Raw genomic sequence first — 23,960 nt, 5'->3', positions numbered from 1 at the left:
CTACAGTGCAATGGCGTGATCTCAGCTCACTGCAACCTCCGCCTCCCCGGTTCAATCAATTCTTCTGCCTCAGCCTCCCGAGTAGTTGGGATTACAGGTGCATGCCACCATGCCCAACTAACTTTTGTATTTTTAGTAGACACGGGGTTTCACTACGTTGGCCAGGTGGGTCTCGATCTCCTGACCTTGTGATTCACCTGCCTCAGCCTCCCAAAGTGTTGGGATTACAGGCATGAGCCACCACGCCCAGCCCTCCTTCCCTTTTAAGGCTGAATAATATTCCACTGGGGCGCGGGGTGGATGGGCCACATTTTGCTCATCCATTCACCGGCTGATGAACACTTGGCTTGCTTCCACCTTCGGCCATAGCGACTAGTGCTGCTATGAACATGGGCGTGCAAACATCTGGTCCTGTCCCTGCTTCCCATTCTTTTGGGCACATATAGACCCAGAAGTGGGATCTGTCATATGTAAAAGACTCAGCGGTGGCGACCTCTCAACTCTCTAGTACTCTGGAATCATCTCCTTCTAACGATGTGGGATAGAGCAACGGCCGGGAAAGGGGAGGGTCGCACTTCTTCTCCAGAACCACTGCCTTAGCCTCCGAAGTGATTTCTGCCTCCAGGAAAGACAGCACGGAGCCGGGCGCGGTGGCTCAAGCCTGTAATCCTAGCACTTTGGGAGGCAGAAGTGGGCGGACTGTCTGAGGTCAGGAGTTCAAGACCAGCCTGGCCAACATAGTGGAACCCTGTCTCTACTAAAAATACAAAAAAATTAACTGGGCATGGTGGTGCACGCCTGTAGTCCCAGCTACTCTGGAGGCCGAGGCACGAGAATCACTTGAACCCCGGAGGCAGAGGTTGCAGTGAGCTGAGATCGCACCATTGTACTCCAGCCTGGGCTACAGAGCGAGACTCCGTCTCAAAACAAAAAACAAACAAACAAACAAAAAACACAGCACCATCTCCAGTGAACCCAGCACACATCACTAAATGTGTCCTGTCCTCTTTGTTAACAGAACCCTTGGTGCTAACAGTATCACCGCAGTCTACAGGGCACCGTGCTGCTCGGAGGCCTGCAGGGGAAGTCCCGGCCCTCCTCCTGCCCTGGCCACTCCTGCCGGGACTCCTTGACTGCTCTCCTCTTCTTGCCATTCCCCACACATGGGGGTCTAAGGACCCCATCCGCAGCCTTATCTTCTCCGGCCCCACCACTGTCCTTGGAGACCTTCGCCCGGCCCGGCCCAAGAACCTGTCTGATGTGTTCAAGTCAGCGACTGCTTCATCCAGAGTCCACCCAGCCCTCTCCCCTGAGCTCCATCCCTGCTTCCCTGAATCTGCAGGTGAAGCCCACAAGCCCCCGCCCCCCGTCATAACCCAGGATAGGCTCCTGTTCCCTCCACATTCGCTCCCCTCCCCCTCCCTGCAGCAGTCCCTGCCTGGAAAGGCACCAACTTCCTTCTGGCCACCAAACCCGATGCTCTTTGTGACCTCCAACCTCTCCTCCTCGGCCCTCCCTGGGCTGTTTCTGTGGCTTCTGTCTATCCCTCCTCTACCTGGGAGCCCCTTCTTCTCACCTCAACGACCAGAAGTGCCTCCTTTCCCTGGTCCAACCTCCCACAACCCCTCACCTCCAGATCAACAGTCCTGGAAGCTCATCCTGATCAGGCCCCCTTGCCTCTCAGGGGTCCCCACTGCTGAGCAACGCCCCACCCCCGCACCCTGAGCCTGCAGACCCAGTCTCCTCTCCCACCGTGACCCACCTTCTGTCACTTGGGCACAGCCCTTCCCAGCCACACTAAATGTGCTGACTCCACCCATTCCCCCACCTCCTCCATCCCAGTACCCCATTTAATCCATCTTCAGGTGCGAGGTGAGCCCTAGGGAGGCTCAAATCCCACAGGCCCCAGCATAAACAGCTCATTTCTCACCTTTTATTTGTTTTTAAAGAGGTGGTATCTTGCATCGTCACCCAGGCTGGAGTGCAGTGACGCACAATCATAGCTCACTGCAGCCTCAACCTCCTGGACTCAAAGGATCCTCCTGCCTCAACCTCCCAAGTAGCTGGGGCTACAGGTGTGCACCACCACGCCTGGATTTTTTATTTTTTATTTTATTTTATTTTTGTAGCAACAGTCTCGCCATCTTGCCAGGCTGGTCTCAAACTCCTGAGTTCACGTGATCCCCCCACCTCAGTCTCCCAACATGCTGGGATTACAGACATGAGCTACCACACCCAGCTCCAGAAGTGCTCACTTCTAAACTCCTACAGGAACTTCAACCAATGCGCTTCCTATGGCAACGGGCACAGTACTCATGGCCACAATGATGACAACAGTAATGGCTGTGAATATGTGTTGAGTGCGTATAACGTCCTGGGCGTTGGCATGAGCACTTTATATGCACTATCTCATCAGACCTCACTAAGAGTTCATGAGGTGAGTGCAATTTTGTCCCCGTTTTACTGATAAGGAAAGAAGCACAGACAGGCTACACACCTGCCGAAGGACAGTGACAGCTCTACTAGTCTCGTCTGGAGCTTTCTAAATCTTGTATGGACATTTAACGTCATGATTTTCTTGTGTCTTGCTTTGCAGATTTAAGCGGCTCCAGGGTGAGATAAATAAGGCTCTCGTGCCTGCCCGCCCCTCTCTGAACCTAGCCTGCACCTTGCTCAAAGCAGCACTCAGGAAACGTTTGTTGGCGTGGTTTTCGGCTTTATCTGAACAGCACCTTCACCGAATGATTCTACTGAAACTCTCGACATGGTGGCGGGGACAAGACCTCAGGGCTGGCCATCACTGCCATCAGTGTGGTTTTCTGGGTCATCATTTGAAACAGGATGTTCTTGCATTTATGTAATGATGTACCCATTAAAACTCCTTGTGAGTAGAAAAGTTTTAATGACTTCTGGGAGGGAGGGTGTTTTTCTAAGTTCGGGTTTGATGGGAGCGAGAGGCAGCTCAGGAAAGCATCTGCGGACGCGCCAGCCGGCGGCTGGGCCAAGTCTGGAATGACAGATGCTAAACACCGTCACCATCGCTAATGGTGGCAGTTTTCTCTTAGTGTTACCACTAGGGGGCGCATTGACTTAAGCCGAGCTCTTGACATTAAACTGAGCTCTTTTTTTTTTTTTCTTTTTTAAATTTAACTTTTATTTAAAGTTCGGGGATACATGTACAGGTTTGTTATATAGGTAAACTCATGTCATGGAGATTTGGTATGCAGATTATTTTGCCACCCAGGTACTAAGCATAGTACCCCACAGGTCTTTTTTCTGATCCTCTCCCTCTTCCCACTCTTCCCCCTCAAGTAGGCCCCAGTGTCTGTTTTTCCCATCTTTGTGTCCATGAGTTCTCATCATTTAGCTCCCACTTATAAGTGAGAACATGTAGTATTTCTCTTGACACTGGCCATCGGAGACAAAATTCTTTTCTTCACTCACCTGGGTTCCTCTCAAGATTTGAGCCCCGACCGGGCCCGGTGGCTCATGCCCGTGATCCCAGCACTTTGGGAGGCCGAGGCGGGTGGATCGCCTGAGGTCGGGAGTTTGAGACCAGCCTGGCCAACATGGAGAAACCCCGTCTATACTAAAAATAGAAAATTAGCCTCGCCATGCCTGTAATCCCAGCTACTCAGGAGGCTGAGGCAGGAGAATCACTTGAACCCAGGAGGCGGAGGTTGCAGTGAGCCAAGATCACGCCATTGCACTCCAGCCTGGGCAACAAGAGCAAGACTCCATCTCAAAAAATTAAAATTAAAAAAAAAGAAAAATACCCTCCTTTCTGCATTTCGTCTCTGTGTTCGTGTCACCGGGTGCCCACATGCGTCTAAAAGATCAGCTCCCGTGGAGGGCAGGGGTCTGCGAGAGGGTCAGCACCCTCCAGAAGTGGCTGGAGCTTGAAGTCTGAGCCGGGGAGGGGTCAGACACCCAGTCAGCACAGAACGCTGGAGCCCCGCTCTGCAGAGCTGTGTTCCAGGGCAGGGACTGGGAACAAGAGGGACGAGGGCCAATGGAGGGTCAGCAGGTGGGCAGAACCTGGACCTTGGATGGAAGAGGCCCGCTTGTGCTAGATGCCGGCTGTATGGACCCGTGTATGCTAGATGCCGGCTGTATGGACCCATATATGCTAGATGCCGGCTGTATGGACTCGGGCTGGTAGCTGAACCTCTGGGTCTGCTTCTTCCTCCACAAAATTACAGCCAAGAACACCTGCCCTACCTGCTTTACGGGGCTTTTCTGGGATTAGTCAGGACAGTGGGTGTGAATGGGCTCTGAGCCTGGTAAAGCTCTAGGCAGGCATGAGAGATGATTGCGCTCATCTTCCTTATCTCAGCCTGAGGACCACATCTGCTGACTGCTGAGCTGTATCCGGCCATTAGCTCGAAGTCAGGACTAATTGTTTTTTAATGAAAAAAACAAAGTTTGCTTAATGTTTGATGAGTCACGCAAGTGAGCATCTCTATGTATCAGGACTATCCCACTTTCAAAGACGCGGCCCGTCCATCTACCCGTGGCTGAGGGGAGAGGCCAGGTGGGACCCTCTCTCCTGAGGGCCCGCCCTGTGCTATACAAATCCCCTAGCAGAGCAGTAGGGTCAACAGGGTGGTCTCTGCACTCAAGGAGCCCAGGATGGACAGGAAAGGAAGATCTGCACAGGCTCTGACCCTAGGCAGGGCAGGGCACCCTGTAACAGGCACAGGCCGGGGCTCTGGGGCCAACAGGCCGTGCCAACAACAAATGTTGAGCCGGGTCTTGGCCTCCCCTGCAGTTGTAATCCGATGGCATATGTGTCACCAAGGAGGCCCTGTGCAGCGGGCAGATGGCATTTGGTCTGGGCCTTGGACAAGGAGAAGGATTCTGCCCCACAAGGAGGACACTCCAAACATGGGCCTGTGGTACCCAGTCTGTGGTACCGTAAAACAGCCCTAGGAAGCTAACGCAGCCTGTTAGCCCACAGATGGTGGAGGATGGAATGCTCAGTGGAGCTCCAGGCTTACTGTCTACAGCTCCCAACGTGCACTACCGGACCCTTGGGTGGGTGAGGTATGCACGATAATTTTGGGTGGTGCGAGGTGAATAATTTCAATTGACATAAAAATGTGTTTATCTTACTGGGTAAATCAGGGGTCCCCACCTGTTAGGAACCAGGCTACACAGCAGGAGGTGAGCAGCCGGCCAGTGAGCAAAGCTTCATCTGTAGAAACAGCTGCTCCCCATCCCTCGCGTTACCGCATGAGCTCTGCCACCTGTCAGAGGAGTGGTGCCGTTACATTCTCATAGAACCCAACCGTGAACTGCGCATGCCAGGGATCTAGATTGCGTGCTCCTCATGAGAACCTAATGCCTGATGATCTGTGACTGTCTCCCATCACCTCCTGATGGGACCATGTAGTTGCAGGAAAACAAGCTCAGGGCTCCCACTGATTCTATATTGTGGTGAGTTGTGTAATTATTTCATTATATATTACAGTGAAATAATAATAGAAATAAAGCACACAATAAATGTAATGGGCTTGAACCATCTCTGCATCATCCCTTCCCCTTCACCCAGGTCCGTGGAAGAGTTGTCTTCAAGAAAACTGCTCTCTGGTGCCAAAAACTTTGGAGACTGCTGGTGTAAATGTTTCTAAGAATAGTTAAGCAACTTAAGCTTTACATGCTACGAAGAATACAGGTTTAAATGCTAATAAAAATAGGTGCAAATGAAAACACTCTTTCTGTGGTCCAGGGAATCTTAACCATTCTATCAGAAAGACTTGCAGCTTGGAGCTGCAGCTGCCCTCCCACATCCTGTCCACTGTAAAGCCCTGCAACACACACACGCACACACACACACACATGTACACACACACATGCACATACATACACATGCATAAATATTCACATGTATATACCTGCACATACACATGCATATACTTGCACACACACATGCACACAGATGCACATACATAAATACATTCACATGTATATACCTGCACACACACACACACACGCTGTGCTTCATGTCCTCACTAGGGTGGCCTGGGAGGAAATGCGTGTTTTTAGGAGAAATGAAGGCAACTCAGGCCCCTCATTCTCCTGGTGTTTGCACAAGTGCCTTCTCTGCAGACCATGCTTCAGTCTCTTTCTTGGTTCTCCCTCTTACTGAAAGAGAGAAGCAGAGGCCCGGCACATATTCGGCTGCTTAGGGCTCAAGCCAAGTTCACAAGCTTCCTGGGGAGCCTAGTGAGATGAAGGTACTGCAGAGCTTCCCCAAAAGAGGCGTCGGCTTTTCATGGATCCTTGAGCCCAGGAAGGCAGTAGGTGAGACATCACGGTTCGTCAGAAGACACAAGCAAACTCCGGTGAGAAAGGGCAATGGTCAAAGATTTTATTCCCTCGGAGAAGGGGTTCTCGGGCTGTAAGCAGGAGGCAGAAGACTTTATTGCATGCGGGGTTAGGTGATGGCAACCTACGGTTTTCACTGGGAACTGGGATCGAGAGGGACGCGACCTCCTACTCATGCTCGTCTCTCTGTCTCTCTCTCTGCCTTTTGCGTCTCTCTCCCTATCTCTCTGGCTCCTTTTCCTCTGAGCCTCCTCTGTCTCTCTCCTTATCTCTCTTCCTCTCTCTCTCTGTCTCACTCCCTTCTCCCCATCTCTCTTTCTCTCTCCTTCTTTTCCTCTTCTCTCTCCCTCCTCATCTCTCTGCCTGCCACTGTTCAGGCTCCTGGGGCCCCACGTGGATGGGCGCACACAGGACTCCCAGGCTACCTTTCATAGTGCAAGCACAGGGCTGCAGGACCTTGGTCCCCACCTCCCAGCATCCTCGAAATGAGGGGTGTGGGGTGTGCCGTGCTCTCCTGAGTGGGCGCCGCACACTCCAGGAAGCAGAAAGTGCAGGTCGCAGCTGGCTCGAGTGGTGCACCCACAGGAAGTGGGCTGCCAGCTTCCATCGTGTGATCTGCTGAGGCCAAAGCAGAGGACAGCAGCCCAGGCCCGTCTCTGCAGCAGGGCAGGGGTAGGGGTGGGCTTGGGGGTGGGGGTGGGGATGGGAGCCGCCAATGCAAACTGGCCCCTGGCTGGTTTCCTACCCTGCACCCTGCCATGCAGGGCCTCCTCTCCCACCCCTACCCCTGTCTGCCGCACCTCCACCCCTCGGCTGCCCCACATCCAGGCTCCAGAAGTCTCCCAGGATCCAGGAGCTAAGGGCAACCACTGGGTTCCACAGCCCCTAGTCCGTGAGTCAGCCACCCCTCTGCGTGCTGACAAACCTTGGCTCTCATGCCCCACCCCAAGCCAATCACACAGCCCTGTCCCCCACCAGCATTATTACCACCTCCTGATTTTAGCCCTGACAGCCCTGCTTCCTGGTAACCTTGCCCCTTCCCACCCTGGTCCAGGCAAGCCCGAAGGCCAGCGCCCTCCACCCCCACTTCCTGGTGGCCACTCCACTATCTCCTTGCCCAGATGTCTTCACCTGGCTTTACCGAGATAGAATAAATAACAGGGATGAGGCCCCGGACTCTGCCAGGAAGACGTGCCAAAATACTCTCCATTTAGAAGCAGCAACAGTGATGGGGCCTATGGGTGACCCCAGGATTGTCACCCAAGCAGCAAGAAGGGCAAGGAGCCGGTGTCCTGGCCTTACCCTGGGAGGTCGTGGCCAGGGCTCCAAAAGGCCCTGGAGAGGGGTGGGCAGAAGAGCAGATCCACCCTCCTCTTGAGGAAGCAGCCACCATCCCCAGGAAGAGCAGATGGGGGCACACAGGCAGAGTCCCCGCGTGCTGTAGAGCAGGCCAGCAGATCTGTACTCAGCCTCAGCCCCGGGGGAGCTGCAAGATACACTGAGACCCTCACGGGTTTGGCTCTGTGTCCCCACCCAAATCTCATGTGGAATTGTAATCCTCCTGTGTCAAGGGAGGAACCTGGTGGGAGGGGATGGGATGTGGGGACAGTTTCCCCCCTGCTGCTCCCCGGATGGTGAGGGAGTTCTCAGGAGAGCTGATGGTTTGAAAGTGGGACACTTCCTGGTTCTCCACTCACTCCCTCCTGCTGCCTTGTGGAGAAGGTGCCTGCTTCCCCTTCGCCTTCTGCCATGGTTGTAAGTTCCCTGAACTGGGAGTCAATTAAACCTCTTTCCTTTATCGATTACGTAGTCTCGAGTTATTTCTTTATAGCAGTGTGAAAACGAATGAATACCCCTTCCCCGAGACGCCTTCTCCTTAGGCAACCAGCTGCCCCCATGCTCCTCCTCTGCCCCCTCTTCTTTCTTTTCCCCCGTGAGGCCCAAGTGATAAACAGGGCCAGCCCCAGCCCCAGCCCCAGCCTACCGCAGGCCTGTGTGGCTGCTGGAGAGGCCGTGCTCCTTTCCTCTCCCCGAGCCTGCCTGATATGCTTTCTGGATCCTGGAGAAAACTGACCCACTATTCTCATACTGGTGCAACATCTTCCAAGACCTCAAAAAGCTGTACAATTTGAGCCAGTCTTTTTTCTTGTCTCCACTTGCTAGGGCTGTCATTGGGACAGTCCTAGATGGTGGTGCCAATGGATGAATGGATGGATGGACGGTAGTCCAGGGATGATGTCCCTGTCTGTCCTGAACCGGGCCCTTCCTCCAATGAGAAGCCTTTCTGAGTGAGTATATACAGTCATCCCTTGGTACCCATGTCAGATTAGTTCTAGGGTCCCCGGGAATGCCAAAATCCATGGGTGCTCAAGTCTCTGATATAACGTGGCGTAGTACTTACGTATAAGCTATGCACATCCTCCCGTAGACATTAGACCATTACTAGATTATTTATGATACGTAATACGATGCAGATGCTACATAAATGGTTGTGATACCGTATTCTTTAGGGAATGATGACAAGAACAAAGTCTGCACATGTTCAATAGAAACATAACCATCCAATTTATTTTCTGAATATTTTCCATCTGCTGTTGCTGAATCTACAGATGCAGAGCTCCTGGATACGAGAGCCAAGTGTGCTTTGCGAGTCGGGTGGGTGAGGTTGCTAATGAGTACAGGGGAGCAGGTGTTGATCAGGAGGGCCCTGCACTGGGGCATCTGGACGTTCTGCCTCAGGACTTGAGACTCCGTTTGGATGGCACAGGCAGACTCAGCCCAGGTCAAAGCCCTCCCCTTGAAGGTTCATTTTATCCCGAGCTCTTTCTGGCCCCTGGAATTTGGCATGCCCTAGGCCCTGGGTGGAAGGACAGATGAGCCAGGTTTTAGATAACGTGTCTAGAAGAGTGAGCCCCTACTGTGTGCCCGGCACTTTCCCCACAGGATCCTCTAGCTAGAATAGCCAAGGGTCATGGAGAGAAATACGCAGCTAAAATGTCAGAAATGAAAAAGCGATACCATTAGAGACGCTAAAAAGACCATTGGGTAATAGTATTAGCATTTGTATTCTGAGATCCAACAGCAGCAGTCACTTCCCTCCACCCCTATGTGTATCCCAGGACCACCCTCAGTGGGGAGGGCTGAGGTTAGGGAGCACCCATGGATGCTCTGATGCTGGCCCTGGGCCTCGGGGGTGACAGTGATGAGGAACTGGGTGCACACATGAGTGGGGCAGCCGGGCCTGGCCAGAGAAGCAACACACACGTTCACAGACGTGTTTACCCACGTACGCGTGTGCACACACGTGCACACATTGCAGGCAGGCATGTTGACGCCCCAGGCAGCGGAGGACCCTGACTCTGGGCCCTGCTGACCCGGGCAAGGCCCCATTGTGATGCGTGCCATGACCTCAGAATGCCACTGGTGCTTAGCATCTATCCGCTCTCCGGCCTGCCTTCTGTGTTCTCCGGCAGTTACACACAGGCAGTGGGGTTTGTGAGCACCAGTTTTCTGGGTTTCTCCCTGAGGTTTTCTCCCTGAGAGGCATACGTAACCCAGGCCAGCTGATCAGAATCAGGTGAGTGTGACCTGCTCTCTTCCCTCCAGGCTGACTTGGGGACAGTGGCTATGGTATGGGCGGTGTTGGCCTCTGGGCAGCTGCTGAGGAGGAGGGTCATCCCTGAGCACTCACAGGGAGCCCGTTCTACACTGCCTGTGTAGATGATTTTCTCTTTTGTCCTCACGGTGGCTTCGTAGAGTGGGTGCTGTTCCCGAATGTACCCATTCGACAGGTGAGACGTCTGGGGTCAGAGAGGCGGTAACCGGCCTGAAAATCCAGACATGACTCTGGGTTTTGCTCTCAGCCCTGCTGTGTGCCGTGCTAGACTTCAGGCCTCAACCCTGTGACCTCCCTGCTCGAGATCCCAAATCTGCCCAGATTTCTGATCCCGATGGGGCAGAGCCTGGCCCTGGCAGAGACACTGAGGTTAGGGAGCTCCCATGGATGCTCTGATGCTGGCCCTGGGCCCCGGGGGTGACAGTGATGAGGAACTGGGTGCACACATGAGTGGGGCAGCTGGGCCTGGCCAGAGAAGCAACACACACGTGCACAGACGTGTTTACCCACGTACGCGTGTGCACGCACGTGCACACATTGCAGGCAGGCATGTTGACGCCCCAGGCAGCGGAGGACCCTGACTCTGGGCCCTGCTGACCCGGGCAAGGCCCCGTTGTGATGCGTGCCATGACCTCAGAATGCCACGGTGGGTGGGGAGGAGGGAAGTGTCCTCAGAACACACCTGGAGCTTAAGCTGGGTCCTGATGGTCACTGTGGGACCCACTGGACACACACGGTCCCTTGTCTGGGAGTGGCATGGGGAGCCTTCTGCCCTTGGGCGGTTGTGGAAAGTGAAGGAGCCCTGGAGGGCTGGCTCTGGGGAGACTATCTTCCCTTGTGTTCGAAGGGGTCCAGGCACTGGGCTTCTCCCCAAGTATTTCTTATTCTGTCTGGCCTCGCTTTCCTTTTGCCCTGAGTATTCTCAGGAGGGACGGTCCATCTAGATGTTCTCCAGGAGCAAGGACCCACTGTTCTTCATCATTGACCCAGGAAAATGAAGCCCCCTCCTATAGGGACAGCTCAGAATGGTGGAGTCCACAGTCCCTCCCCGAGAGATGTGGTTTCCATGAGCGCAGTGGCTGCTTTGGAGACAGTAGATCATTTTCATCCCTCATCCCCAAAACCAAACACACTCCCGCTCAAATGGCGTTATTCCTAAAGCAGCTTCACTGGTTAGACCGAAGGGCCACGGTAGCCCAAGTGATGAGCGAGGTAGAACGGAGCAGTCAGGAGAGACCTTGTTCCCCATAGGAAACTGGGCATCTCTGTGGCCCTGAGTATCCCAGGAGGCTGATCGTACAGAGACCTCTGGTGCCTGACCCCAGTTCGCATCCACAACCCTGGAATAGCCCATCACAGGCCCTTCACCCTTGGCAGGTGGACACCGTTCAACCTGCTGGGGCAGGTATGTGCCCGTTTCATGGCATAAGGGGAAAACGGGATTCTCTGTCCAGGTCCCACTCTTCTCGAGTCCTTGGGAAGATGCTCACCCCTGCTTGCGGCTTCAGACTGCAGAGACTCATGGAGGTGTGGGCCATGGGGTTTGGCCCCTTTTTACCAGAGTGCAATGGTGGAATGAAGGTTACACAACCAACCAGCATCTGGGAGCCCGGTGGGAGCGGTTCAGGTGTTCTCCGAAGCTGTCGGGTACAGTGTAACCTTTAGCCAATTTTGTCTCACAGGATGAACGTGGTGGAGGATGTAGATAGTTGGCGGGCGCAGGAGCGAGAGGACGTCATCAGGAAATATGAACAGGTACAGTTCGGTCTGCTTCTTGGAGGGAGGCCTCTTCCAGTGCGCCCTGGTCAAAGGGTCCTGGGTTCCCTAGGAGCACAGGGCAGGGACGGGTGGCCAATACCCCCAGGCCCTTGCATCCTTTACCTTGGACCCCTCACCAAGGCTCCCTCTGGGTTACAGGGGCACCAAGCTGGGCTGCCAGAGGACAAGGGGCCTGTGCTCATCGGAATGTTCGAACACATGGATCTGTTTGGGATTGTGCAGTGAGTCCTCTGTGCTCCCCTCACCCCTAAAGCATCTGTCTCAGCTCAGGGATGGGTTTGCTTTTAGAAAGGCCTTTCTGACACAGGACATGTCTCGCCAGCTCGGGCCAACCTCCTTTCCAGGGTCAGAACTCCCCCCTGGCTCCCCTGCAGGTCCAGCCCGAGGTTGTTGTTAGGCCAGAGGTGCAAGGCCCATCTAGGGAGCCGGTGGGAATGGAGACTGGGCTAGGTCAGGCACCCGGGCTCTCAGCAGTTCTGTCGGCAAGTCAGCACAAGAGGAGCGGGGCAGCCTGAGGGTCTGGCCCTGTCTACCAGGAGACAACCCCAGTGAGATCCAAGGGTTGTGGCCACAGGGTGAGGAGACACCTGGCCCAGCCTCGGGGCTGTTGTCCAGCAGGTCTCTCAGAGCCCACCTGCCCCTGTCCTCCCCCATTTCCCTAGAGCTACAGCCCTCACTGTCCCCATGGGGAAGGGAGAAAGGTGTGGGGACAGTGGGGGCCTTGGCCCTAAGAGAATGGGGGAGAAGACGGGCAGGGCCCCGCTCTAGGCATCTCAGGGTGAGGCCGGGGAGGCAGCAGGGCTTGTGACTAAAGACCCTGGGTCTGGTGCTGGGAAGGGATCTGGGGCCAGGTAAGAGGAGCCCAGCCTGGAGCCCATCCCTCAGGGATCAGAGGATGGAGAGACAGCGGATCCCGGGGGAAGTAGGGTGGGAGGGAGCTGATGAGCCGTGCCACTTCTGAAATGCAGGGTGTGTGGCTCAGATGCAGGGAGAGGCAGGTGGATGCTGGGAGGTCAGAGCCTGCAAGAGCCTTGGGGCTGTCAAGTGGGATGGGCCCCTGGTGCACCCAGAGTACACCGGGCAGGTCTCAGGGCAGCCTCCCTTGACCCTGGCGGGGTGATGTGGCCAATCCCTGAGGGATTCCTGTCAGGGCCCGGTCGCCCACCTTGGGCGGCCCCCATCCCATCTCAAGGCTGACCTTTCTCAGCTCCAGCAGTAAGCACCACCTCGAGTCCAGGATGGGCAGCCCCATTGTGCAGCCTGACCAGCCCCCATGCCAGGGGCCCCGGTAACCCCGGCCAGGCAGTCCCCGCACTCCTTCTCCCAGGTCCTGCCCCTCCTGGGAGTCAGCCCCACAGGAAGGCCCTTGTCCTCCCTTCCCTGTGCCTTCTCCCGGGCTGAGCCCTGAGCTGGGTAGGGACAGAGCCAGTCCTTTCTGGGGGTCGGCTCCCAGGCTGGGGTGGCTCCAGGCCCTGTGCAGGTCCTCAGCGCTGCCTGGGTTGCCTTACAGTGAGATGGAGCTGCCTTCTCTGACTGCGCGGGACGCAAAGGTAAGAGCCTGATGCATGGAGGGGCTGGTCCAGGGACGTAGGGACTGGGCGGGTGGTCAGTGAGGCGGAGGAAGCAGCCGGCCTGGGCGGTGGCGGGTGAGGGCAACACTCTGTCACTGGGAGGGGCAGCAGAGACCTGACCCCAGGTTGATTTAACTTTGGCAGTTTGATACAATTCCAAAGTGAGAACCACAGTCCCGGCTTGAGGGTGGCTGCCCGCTTGTGTCAGGACCCCACCGAGAGGCTGGGACCTAAGACTGGTGTGTCTGTGGCCCGAGGATGGCACATCCCGGGGTCCCAAAGCCAGCCCACTGGTGCTCATTTGCTCAAAGGCTCTCAGCCCTTAGGGTCTGCCCTTCCCTGGCTCCTTCCAGCTGGGTCCCACCAGGGCTCCAGAGCCCAAGACCCAGCATCCACGGGCAGCTCTGGGAAGCCCGGCAGCTCCACTAACTCCAACATTCCTCATTTGACAGCGAATTCGGCGGGAGACAAGGAGAAACAGCAAGTGGCTGGAGATGCTGGGCGAATGGGAGACGTACAAGAACAGTGAAAAGGTAATGTGTGGAGGGAGAGGCCCCCGGAAGCACTCTCTGCAGAGACAGGGGACAGGCACCCATGGCTGTGGCCTGGCACCGTCAGCCTCTCAGAGGGCGGGTGGCACACTGTCCTCGCCCGGAGGACTGCAGGCCTGGTCGCCAGATTGCCTGCCTATTCGTGCAAGCGTCACCTTGCTGGGAGGGAATCTGAATCTAGGGCTCGGACCACCTGGAGTTCAAGGCTAGGGATGTCCTGGTGACCCCAAGGAAGAAAAAGGTTCAGATCAGAGTTTCAACTCTGAGTGTCCATCCACTCTTTCAGTCCTGGGAAGGGAGACCGTGTCCCAGCTCGATCTCACCTCTACTGAGGAATCATGGGGCCAAAACCGACAATTCCCAGAATCCCCGGGCTCTGGTCCTCACTGGGGTCACCCCGTGGCCTGTGACACCAGACTGTTTTCTGCCCACAGCTTGTAGATCGCATATACGAGGGAATTCCCACGAACATCCGGGGCCCGGCGTGGTCAGTCCTCCTGAACATTCAGGAAATCAAGTTAAAAAACCCCAGCAAATACAAGGTACGCTCAGCCAGAGCACAACAAACAGGACAAGCCGTGTCAGGGGTCCAGGTCTCCAGCTGGAGGGAACGCCAAGCCCACCCTGGGGGGTGGGGTGAGGGGGAAGGTCAGATGAACACCCTGGGCACAGATGGTGATACAGTCACCACAGACAGAAAAACTCGGCTCTGGTGACCCTCCCTGGCTTCAGTAACAAGCCAAAAAGCAGCTTTCTGCAGAAGGAAGCCTTCTTTCCCAAAGTGCTGACTGTGGGCCGACTGCCATTTGGGGCAGGGAGTCTTCCATCTGTTCTGAGGCTGCTTCCTTCTCTTGGCCCTGCCCTACAGTTCGTAAAGCAGAAGGGCAAGAGGTCATCTGAACACATCCACCAGATCGACCGGGATGTTAGCAGGACTCTCCAGAACCATGTCTTCTTCAGGCATCGATATGGAGCCAGGTAAGCCTACGGGAGCCACAGGGTCCCAGTGGAGATGGGGTGAACGAGAGGGATGGGGACTTCCCCGGAGCAGAAGCCAGGGTCACCCAGGAGGGATGACAGAGCTGCCAAGAGCTCTCCTGGCCCAGGGAGCAGCCGGCACCATGAACCGAGCACCTCCCTGTTTCCAAGCCCTGGGCCAGGCTGGAACATGTGGGGCCGGAGCCCAGGAGGATCCTGAGGAGACAGAAGACAGCAAAGAAAATCATGCACAATGGTGAAGGGTGCTCTCCCTGACCCACGGGGACCCGTGGTAGGACCCACGGGAGGGTGGCAGGATGGAGGGCCCATGAGCCTACCCAGACAACACTGACAGCACCAAACGCTGGGAGAATTATGGGCCCTGGAAACTCTCATCCAGGTCTGCTGGGAACATGACACGGCACAGCCACGTTGGCAGCCAGTTGGGCAGTGGCTCACAAAGCTCAATGGACTTGAACCACGTGTCCCCAAGGTGTCACAGATATGGAACCCACTGATTTGGAAACTGACATCCACATGAAACCTGCATGCCAGGTTCACTGCTTGATTCACCGTCACTCACACAGCGAGCCTTCGGGGACGGCCTTCAACACGTCGTGGGGGGAGCAAGGCTGGTCCTCCCTTCAAACAGAAGACCCAGTGAGAAAAGGGAACGAGCCAGTGATGCCCACACGAACGTGGGTGGATCCTAGATGCATTTTGCTAAGGGAAAGAAGCCAGACCCAATAAGCTACCACAGTAGCATTCCCATTCCTAGGCCATTCTGGAAAAGGCCAAACCACAGGGACTGAAAAGCAGTCTGGGTGGCCAGGGGCTGACGAATCGGGGAGAGGCTGGGTGCATAGGGGCCACTCTGGAGACTTGGAGGATGAAGGAGTCACTCCAGGAGGGGCTGGAGCGGTGGCCAGGAGACTCCGCACGTTGGTTTGGAACTGTGGAGAAACTGTACACCCAGAGACTGAACTGGCATGTGCGCAAACTGAAAAAAAAAAAAAAAAAAAAAGAATCATTCAGAGTGAAAAGGATCGGTCAACTCACTACAACTGGGCTATTTGCATGTCACGGATGTGGATTTTACTGAAACATTTCTTCAACAGTCTCAGGCCCTGAAGAGCTCACTGCTTATCTGGTGAATCATCTGAACCTGAAATGGGATTTGTCGTTAGGATTTGTAGACAAAGTGAAAGTAACAGCGTCTGCACAAAGCAAACCATAGCCCCCTTTCTCTGTTTCCTAGGCAGCGGGAACTCTTCTACATCCTCCTGGCATCTGCGGAGTATAACCCGGTGAGTATTCCCGGCAGTGAGGTTCCCGGGCCGTATTTCCACATTCACAGGAGTGGGTGTCTGGTGGGGGTGTCATTGCTTCTTTTAAAGTTAGTATTTGTGACCCACCAGGTTATAGGAGGTAGGATTCCAGCTCCCCGCTGGCATAAACCTCCAAGCAAGGGGGTGGTCTCAAGGGGTCAAGCTGAGACACAAAGGAGTTGGGGCCTGGACTCCTGGTGTCACCTGGGCCTGACCACCACTTCTCAGAACAAGAAATGACGCCCTCCTCCTGGGGCTGCCCCAAAGCCTGGGAGCTTGGCAGCGTCACACACAGGATGGTGGTCTCAGGAGACATTTTGGACAAGGTGCTGAAGTGCCTGATGGACTTGGCTCTTGTCATGAAATGAATTTGCATCCTGAGGAAGCCTCTTCACCAGAGGAAGCCTGTCCAGTCACCTCTGCCCTCTCCAATGACATGAGTCCTCCCAGGTGACCTCAGCCCTCCCAGCTGATGTCCTTCCATGGTGACTCTGGCTCTTGCAGGAGGTGGGCTACCACAGGAACCTGAGCCACATCGCCCCCTTGTTCCTCCTGTATCTGCCTGAGGAGGACGCATTCTGGGCACTGGTGCAGCTGCTGGCCAGTGAGAGGCACTCCCTGCAGGGTAGGTGAACAGCTGCCCCTGGGGCCTCACGCAGCCAGACCCGGGGACGGCCACCGTGGCCAGGTGATCTCGGCTTTCAGCCAAGGCACTCTCCTTGTGTCGCCGGCTCGTTGGGAGCCTTTAGGACGTCTCTGCTGAGGGTCCCACAGGAGTCCGCAGCCGACCCCCCACAGCCCAAGTCAGACACCTTTCAACCCCATCAGCAGAGGGCATCTCATCCTCCCCGTGGCCACCCTCTGTGTCCCGGAGCCACGCCCTCCAGCTCTGATTCTGTGCAGCTGAATCTCCCCTCCCTGAGAGTCCTCCTGCCCTCCAACTGCCAGGGCTCCCGCTGCCCTTGGTGCACACGAATGGGCCGAGCAAGCCCAGGTGGCAGCATCTCCCCATCCCGTGTCCCCTGGCCCGACCCCACTTCCAGGAGATGACCAGGAAGCCCAGTACCCACGCTGTTCTGGCCACCCTATTGTGACCTCACAGTCAGCCTTGCCCTTTTTGCACCCTGGCCCAGGAGGCCTCCAGGGGAACCTCCAGCCAGGCTCCAGGGGATGTTCCCGCCCCACCTCCCCAGGGTAAAGGCCGCATGGTGGGGTCACCAGATGGGAGGGTGGGAGGTCTTCAGGTTTGGGAGCCTCTCAAGCTGTCCAGCTCTTGCAGCTGATGGCTCCACATCTTGGGAGAAGGCTCTGATTTCATGATGGGCTGGGGGCTTCTCAGGATTCCACAGCCCAAATGGCGGGACAGTCCAGGGGCTCCAAGACCATCAGGAGCATGTGGTACCCACGTCACAACCCAAGACCATGTGGCATCTGGTGAGTTTATGGTCCCCTCAGCTCTTCCCCAGAGGCCCTGCATCCCGTGGGGCTGGAGGAGCAGGGGGGCTGGAGCCCCTCGTGGGGCTGGTGACTGGCTGAGTCCCAGCCAGGGCCTGACCTGGGATGCCGGGTTCTGCATGGGCTGGGAGTTGGTTTCCTTTCCTGCCCTGGAGGAGACAGAGGCACAGGGATGGGGCCCCAGCTCCCGCAGAGCAGGGCAAAGGGCAGTGTGTCCACCGAGAGTGCGGGAAGGGGACGGTGTGGCGGGGAGCCCTGGACACTGCCCAGTGTTCTGCACTAGGCATAGGTTCTTCAGAGGCCCTGGAAGAGGGAGGTTTTTAGGGCAGCCCAGTGGCCTGAGCACCTCTGTTGCTCCCATCAGGACCAGGACATAGACGCTGGTCTATGCGGGCAGTGTTTCTCGTTAGGCTGGCTTCTCCGGATGTTAATGAAGGTAAGGTGGCATAGGGAGACCCTGGCTCAGGGACCCTCGTTGCCCTGCAGTGCCCTGCTTCCTCAGTCCGGCAGTCTGGTTCACCCCAGCCCACAGGAGGCTCCGGCGGGTCCCCGAAGGACACGCAAGCAAAACCCTCTGCCTAAGAGGGGTCATCCCAGGGCAATGGCTGGGGCTCAGGCCCAGCCTCATGGGCAGACTGCGCCAGGACCCGACTCGAGAGGGCTCAGGGAAGCCTCAAGCGCTGGGCAGGCCCCTCTCTCCAGGAGCCACATCTCCACTCACATGAGTGCCCCCCATGAGGAGCTGCAAGACCTTGCCTGACCCAGCGTCCTGGAGGGCCCAGGCGACGCTCATGGGGAAGGCCACTGACTCTGGGGACTGAAACCCCAATGGGCACAGCTCGAGCCACCAGTCCCAGCCTGGAAGGGCCAGGTTCTCCCACGCCTGCTGTCTCCACAGATCTCTCTCGGGCTGACCCTGCGCCTGTGGGACGTGTACCTGCTACAAGGAAAACAAGCACGGATGCCCATGACCACCATTGCGTTCGAGGTGCAGAAGAGTAAGTCTACGTGTGCCTAATGGGGCCTGGGGAGCCCCGGGGTCAGACCCCGACTGGCCCGAAGGCAGCTTCCTCACACTGTCCTCACGATCCCCTGTTCTGGCTCAGAGGGAGGTCTGGCCAGGTGGGCCGGGAAGGGCACTGTGACAGCGAGCTCATCCGCCACATGACCCAGATGAAAGTCAGGAGTGTGGCGGGCACTTCCCTGTCCAGATCGCCCCCCAGTCACAGCCTCCTGTGCACATCTGGACCCCGGGGGTGGCCACAAAAGGATCCAGCACCACCCAGTGAGAGGCTGAAGTGGCCACGGGGTATGGGCTGGCCCCCTCCCAGGGAACTCTTCTGGCCTGATGTCCACCCTGTCCCTAGAGCGCCTCAAGGAGACATCCAGTTCTGGCCTGTGGGCGTGCTTTCGGAGCCAGTTCTGCCGTCACTGGGCCAGGGATGATGACACGGTGCTCAAGCACGTCAGGGCCTCTGTGAACAAACGAGGGAGGAAGCAAGCGGACCTGCCACCCTCAGGTGGGCTCCAGTGCCGTGTCCCCTCCCATGTCACCCTCTGGGGCAGTCAACAGTGGGGGAGGGCCCGGGACCTGCAACCCTACTACCTGGGCCTTCCTCTTCACCTTTTCTTCCTCCTCTTCCTCCTGGACTCTAAGAAAGTACAGGAGGCCCACCGGTCCTCAGGGCAGGCACTCAGTGCCTGTGTACTGGACGTGTTGTGCACGCAGGAGGGGGATGTGGGCAAGACCCTCCCTCGAGCCCCCCCCACTTTCCACGGTGTCTGGCTCTCCCCCTCACAGGGCCCTCAAAGTTACTAGAGGAGCCAGACCCATTTGTGGGAGACCCCGCCTCTCCCTGCCAGCACCCACAGCCTCAGAGAGCAGCAGAGGCCCCTCACTCCTGCACGCTCCTCCAAGGTTGCCAGGACAACAAGCCTTGAGCCAGGGAGACAAGGGAATTGGGGGTCCCTGACCCCCAGAGCATTCAGGGAGAGGGCACAGGCGGGACTCCGGGCCCAGAGCCAGAGCCAAGAATTCAGCCCGATGTGGGAACAGTCAGTCCTGGCATGGACTGGGCAGCCCAGGAGGGCAGAGGGTGACCCACGTCCGGGCCCAAAAACCCACTGCAGAGACGGGTCCCCATGTGAGGTGGCAAGGGGCTGGGTGACATCCAAGGACCCTCCCACCTGAGTTCTGACTGGGGGCCGTATCCCAGGCCCAACAGCCCTGGGACGAATGTGTGTGGAAGGAAACCCACAGCCAGTCCCAACCCTGGGGGCAGTCCCAGGAGCCACCCGCCATGCCACGACAGCTTCCCCATGCCAGGGAGCGCATACCCCTCCCTCTGGGATCAGCAGACTACAGGCTTGTCCTCAGTGTCAGGCCACGGGGGCCACACGGAGACCCCGAGGACTACAGAGACGCAGGCAGGTGGGGCCCAGCCCGGAAAGGCCTGCATGGGCTCCCTGGAGACGCTGACCACATCTGCTTTCCTTTCAGCCAAAGCCGAGCAAGGGTCCTCGGCACCCGGGCCTGTGCTGGCTTCACGTGGCGGGAAGACCTTCTGCAAGGGGGACAGGCAGGCCCCTCCAGGCCCACCAGCCCGGTTCCAGCGGCCCATTTGGTCAGCTTTCCCGCCACGGGCACCTCATTCTTCCACACCCTGTCCTGGTGGGGCTGTCCGGGAAGACAGCTACCCTGTGGGCACTCAGGGTGTGCCCAGCCCGGCCCTGGCTCAGGGAGGACCTCAGGGTTCCTGGAGATTCCTGCAGTGGAACTCCATGCCCCGTCTCCCGATGGACCTGGATGTAGGGGGCCCTTGGTTCCCCCATTATGATTTCGAACAGAGCTGCTGGGTCCGTGCCATATCCCAGGAGGACCAGCTGGCCACCTGCTGGCAGGCTGAACACTCTGCCGAGGGAGTGAGATTGGCTCTCGCCGAACTGAACAATGTGGGCATGGACTTCCGGGCCCTGCAGTGCACCCAGCACTGATTCCGACCAGGACACCTCCTTCGCAGCTAGGGACGAGGAGCAGGGCACTCCCACCTCAGGGCCTTATTATTTAGTTAATAGGATTGTACTCATGTTACATCTCTCAATTTTTTTTTAAGAGATAAAGTCTCACTCTGTCACCCAGGCTGGAGTGCAGTGGTGCAATCATGGCTCACTGCTTCCTGGAACTCATGGGCTCCAGCAATCCTCCTGCCTCAGCCTCCTGACTAGGTGGGACTATAGGCACACGCCACCGTGCCTGCTAATTTCTTGGACTTTTCTCTAGAGACAGGGTCCACCCGTGTTTCCCAGGCTGGTCTCAGACTTCTAGACTCAAGTGAACCTGAACCTCCCGCCTCGACCTCTCAAATTGCTGGGATTACAGGTGTGAGCCATCACACCCGGCCTGAATTTCTTATGTGCCATGCTACTACAAAACGTCATTAGGGCTTCCTTCCCCTCCCTCCTTCCCTCCTTTCCTTCCTCCCTCCCTTCCGTCCTTCCTTCCCTCCCTCCCTCCCTCCCTCCCTCCCTCCCTCTGTGGCCCCGGCTGGAGTAAACTGGGCTCGCTGCAGACTCCCTGCCTCCGGCTCCCGTGATTCTCCTGCCCTGGCCTGCGCGCGGCCTGGGATTGCCGCCGCGCGCCACCACCCCTCCCTGGTTTTTCTCCTTTGGCTGGAGGCGCCGTTTCGCCATGTCGGCCAGGCTGGTCTCCAGCACCTGACCTCCACTGCTCTGCCCGCCTCGGCCTCCCGAGGTGCTGGGACTGCAGAAGGAGGCTCGGTGTGGCCCGGGCTGGAGTGCGGTGACGTGGTCTTGGCTCGCTGCAGCCTCCGCCTCCCAGCCGCCTGCCTTGGCCTCCCAGGGTGCTGGGATTGCAGCATCTGCCCGGCCGCCACCCCGTCTGGTAAGTGAGGAGCCCCTCTGCCCGGCCGCCCCCCCGTCTAGGAAGTGAGGAGCACCTCTGCCCGGCCGCCCCATCTGGGAAGTGAGGAGCACCTCTGCCCGGCCGCCCCATCTGGGAAGTGAGGAGCACCTCTGCCCGGCCGCCCCGTCTGGGAAGTGAGGAGCGCCTCTGCCCGGCCGCCCCGTCTGGGAAGTGAGGAGCGCCTCTGCGCGGCCGCCCCGTCTGGGAAGTGAGGAGCGCCTCTGCCCGGCCGCCCCTTCTGGGATGTCAGGAGCGCCTCTGCCCGGCCGCCCCGTCTGGGAAGTGAGGAGCCCCTCTGCCCGGCCGCCCCGTCTGGGAAGTGAGGAGCGCCTCTGCCCGGCCACCCCGTCTGGGAAGTGAGGAGCGCCTCTGCCGGGCCACCACCCCGTCTAGGAACTGAGGAGCGTCTCTGCCCAGCCGCCCCGTCTGGGAAGAAGTGAGGAGCGTCTCTGCCCAGCCGCCCCGTCTGGGAAGAAGTGAGGAGCGCCTCTGCCCGGCCACCCATCGTCTGGGATGTGAGGAGCGCCTCTGCCCGGCCACCCCGTCTGGGAAGTGAGGAGCCCCTCTGCCCGGCTGCCACCCCATCTAGGAAGTGAGGAGCGTCTATGCCCGGCCGCCCCGTCTGTGAAGAAGTGAGGAGCACCTCTGCCCGGCCGCCCCGTCTGGGAAGTGAGGAGCGCCTCTGCGCAGCCGCCCCATCTGGGAAGTGAGGAGCGCCTCTGCCCGGCCGCCCCGTCTGGGAAGTGAGGAGCCCCTCTGCCCGGCCGCCCCATCTGGGAAGTGAGGAGCACCTCTGCCCGGCCGCCCCGTCTGGGAAGTGAGGAGCGCCTCTGCCTGGCCACCCCGTCTGGGAAGTGAGGAGCACCTCTGCCCGGCCGCCCCGTCTGGGAAGTGAGGAGCGCCTCTGCCCAGCCACCCCGTCTGGGAAGTGAGGAGCGCCTCTGCCCGGCCGCCTCGTCTGGGAAGTGAGGAGCGCCTCTGCCCGGCCGCCCCGTCTGGGAAATGAGGAGCGCCTCTGCCGGGCCACCACCCCGTCTAGGAAGTGAGGAGCGTCTCTGCCCAGCCGCCCCGTCTGGGAAGAAGTGAGGAGCGCCTCTGCCCGGCCACTCATCGTCTGGGATGTGAGGAGCGCCTCTGCCCGGCCACCCCATCTGGGAAGTGAGGAGCCCCTTTGCCCGGCCGCCACCCCATCTAGGAAGTGAGGAGCGTCTATGCCCGGCCGCCCCGTCTGTGAAGAAGTGAGGAGCACCTCTGCCCGGCCGCCCCATCTGGGAAGTGAGGAGCGCCTCTGTGCAGCCGCCCCATCTGGAAAGTGAGGAGTGCCTCTGCCCGGCCTCCCTGTCTGGGAGGTCTACCACAGAGGCCAGAAGCAATGTGGGGGCTGGATGTGGTGGCTCACGCCTGTAGTCCCAGTACTCTGGGAGGCTGAGGCGGGTTGATCACTTGAGGCTAGGAGCTCGAGACCAGCCTGGCCAACATGGCGAAACATATGAAAAACACAACTGTCAAACCAACCAACGAACCAAGCGACAACAAAACAGGTCTACCCTGGAGTCATACTCTAATTTTTTCTATTTTCCTCCCTTTCTGATCCTTTATCCCACTTTCTTTTTCTTCCTCTTCCTTCTCCTTCTTCTTTGTCAAATAGAGGATTGAGTTATTATCATTGATCCATACAAAGTCCCTCTCTCATTTATTTTCTTTAATTCCCACCCCCCATTTCTATTCCCCGTCTTTCCATGTGCAACCTTCCTAATATGTTTGATATGCATCTTTTTGTTAGTATGTAGTTTTAGAAAATGTTTATTGTTTTGTGTGCAAAAATAAATAAATAAATAAAATAAAAATAAAATTTAAAAAAAGTCATTATGAGGGGAAGTTGGATGGAAGGTGCAGGACGACGCTGCAGTGCCTTTACAATATTTCTGTATATCTAAAATCATTTCAACAGGAAACATTTATTTCAAAACGTGAAGGTGGTTCTCCTTCCATGAGTTTAAAGTACAAAGGCAGGCTCATGGTGTCATCAAAACCTTCACGTTTTGAAATAAATGTTTCCTGTTGAAATGATTTTAGATATACAGAAATATTGTAAAGGCAGGCCGGGCGTGGTGGCTCATGCTTGTAATCCCAGCACTTTGGGAGGCCGAGGCGGGTGGATCACGAGGTCAGGAGATCGAGACCTCAGTGAAACCCCGTCTCTACTGAAAATACAAAAAATTAGCCGGGTGTGCCGGGCGCGGTGGCTCACGCTTGTAATCCCAGCACTTTGGGAGGCTGAGGCGGGCGGATCACGAGGTCAGGAGATCGAGACCACGGTGAAACCCCGTCTCTACTAAAAATACAAAAAATTAGCCGGGCGTGGTGGGGGGTGCCTGTAGTCCCAGCTACTCAGAGAGGCTGAGGCAGGAGAATGGCATGAACCCGGGA

The 23,960-nt window shown here is 57.2% G+C and overlaps 1 protein-coding gene and 1 long non-coding RNA gene across 2 annotated transcripts; both read left to right on the top strand.

Annotated features, from left to right (window-relative positions):
- Positions 1-5,007: 5,007 nt before the first annotated feature.
- LOC134735367 (uncharacterized) lies at positions 5,008-5,715 on the top strand. Its single transcript, XR_010118404.1, has 2 exons — positions 5,008-5,439; positions 5,555-5,715. It is a non-coding gene; the product is annotated as an uncharacterized lncRNA (long non-coding RNA).
- A 4,921-nt stretch (positions 5,716-10,636) lies between these two features.
- LOC134735288 (TBC1 domain family member 3G-like) lies at positions 10,637-22,331 on the top strand. Its single transcript, XM_063629698.1, has 14 exons — positions 10,637-11,351; positions 11,629-11,701; positions 11,864-11,946; positions 13,236-13,275; positions 13,749-13,829; positions 14,282-14,389; positions 14,716-14,825; positions 16,084-16,132; positions 16,658-16,778; positions 17,493-17,587; positions 18,507-18,606; positions 18,976-19,128; positions 20,109-20,547; positions 20,588-22,331. The coding sequence occupies exons 2-14, from the start codon at positions 11,630-11,632 to the stop codon at positions 20,718-20,720; spliced, it is 1,584 nt and encodes a 527-aa protein (XP_063485768.1). The 5' UTR covers positions 10,637-11,351; position 11,629; the 3' UTR covers positions 20,721-22,331.
- Positions 22,332-23,960: the final 1,629 nt, after the last annotated feature.

Source organism: Symphalangus syndactylus, chromosome 20 (assembly GCF_028878055.3).
Source record: "Symphalangus syndactylus isolate Jambi chromosome 20, NHGRI_mSymSyn1-v2.1_pri, whole genome shotgun sequence".
NCBI classification, from domain to species: domain Eukaryota; kingdom Metazoa; phylum Chordata; class Mammalia; order Primates; family Hylobatidae; genus Symphalangus; species Symphalangus syndactylus.
This window is presented reverse-complemented; position numbering and strand designations above follow the sequence as displayed.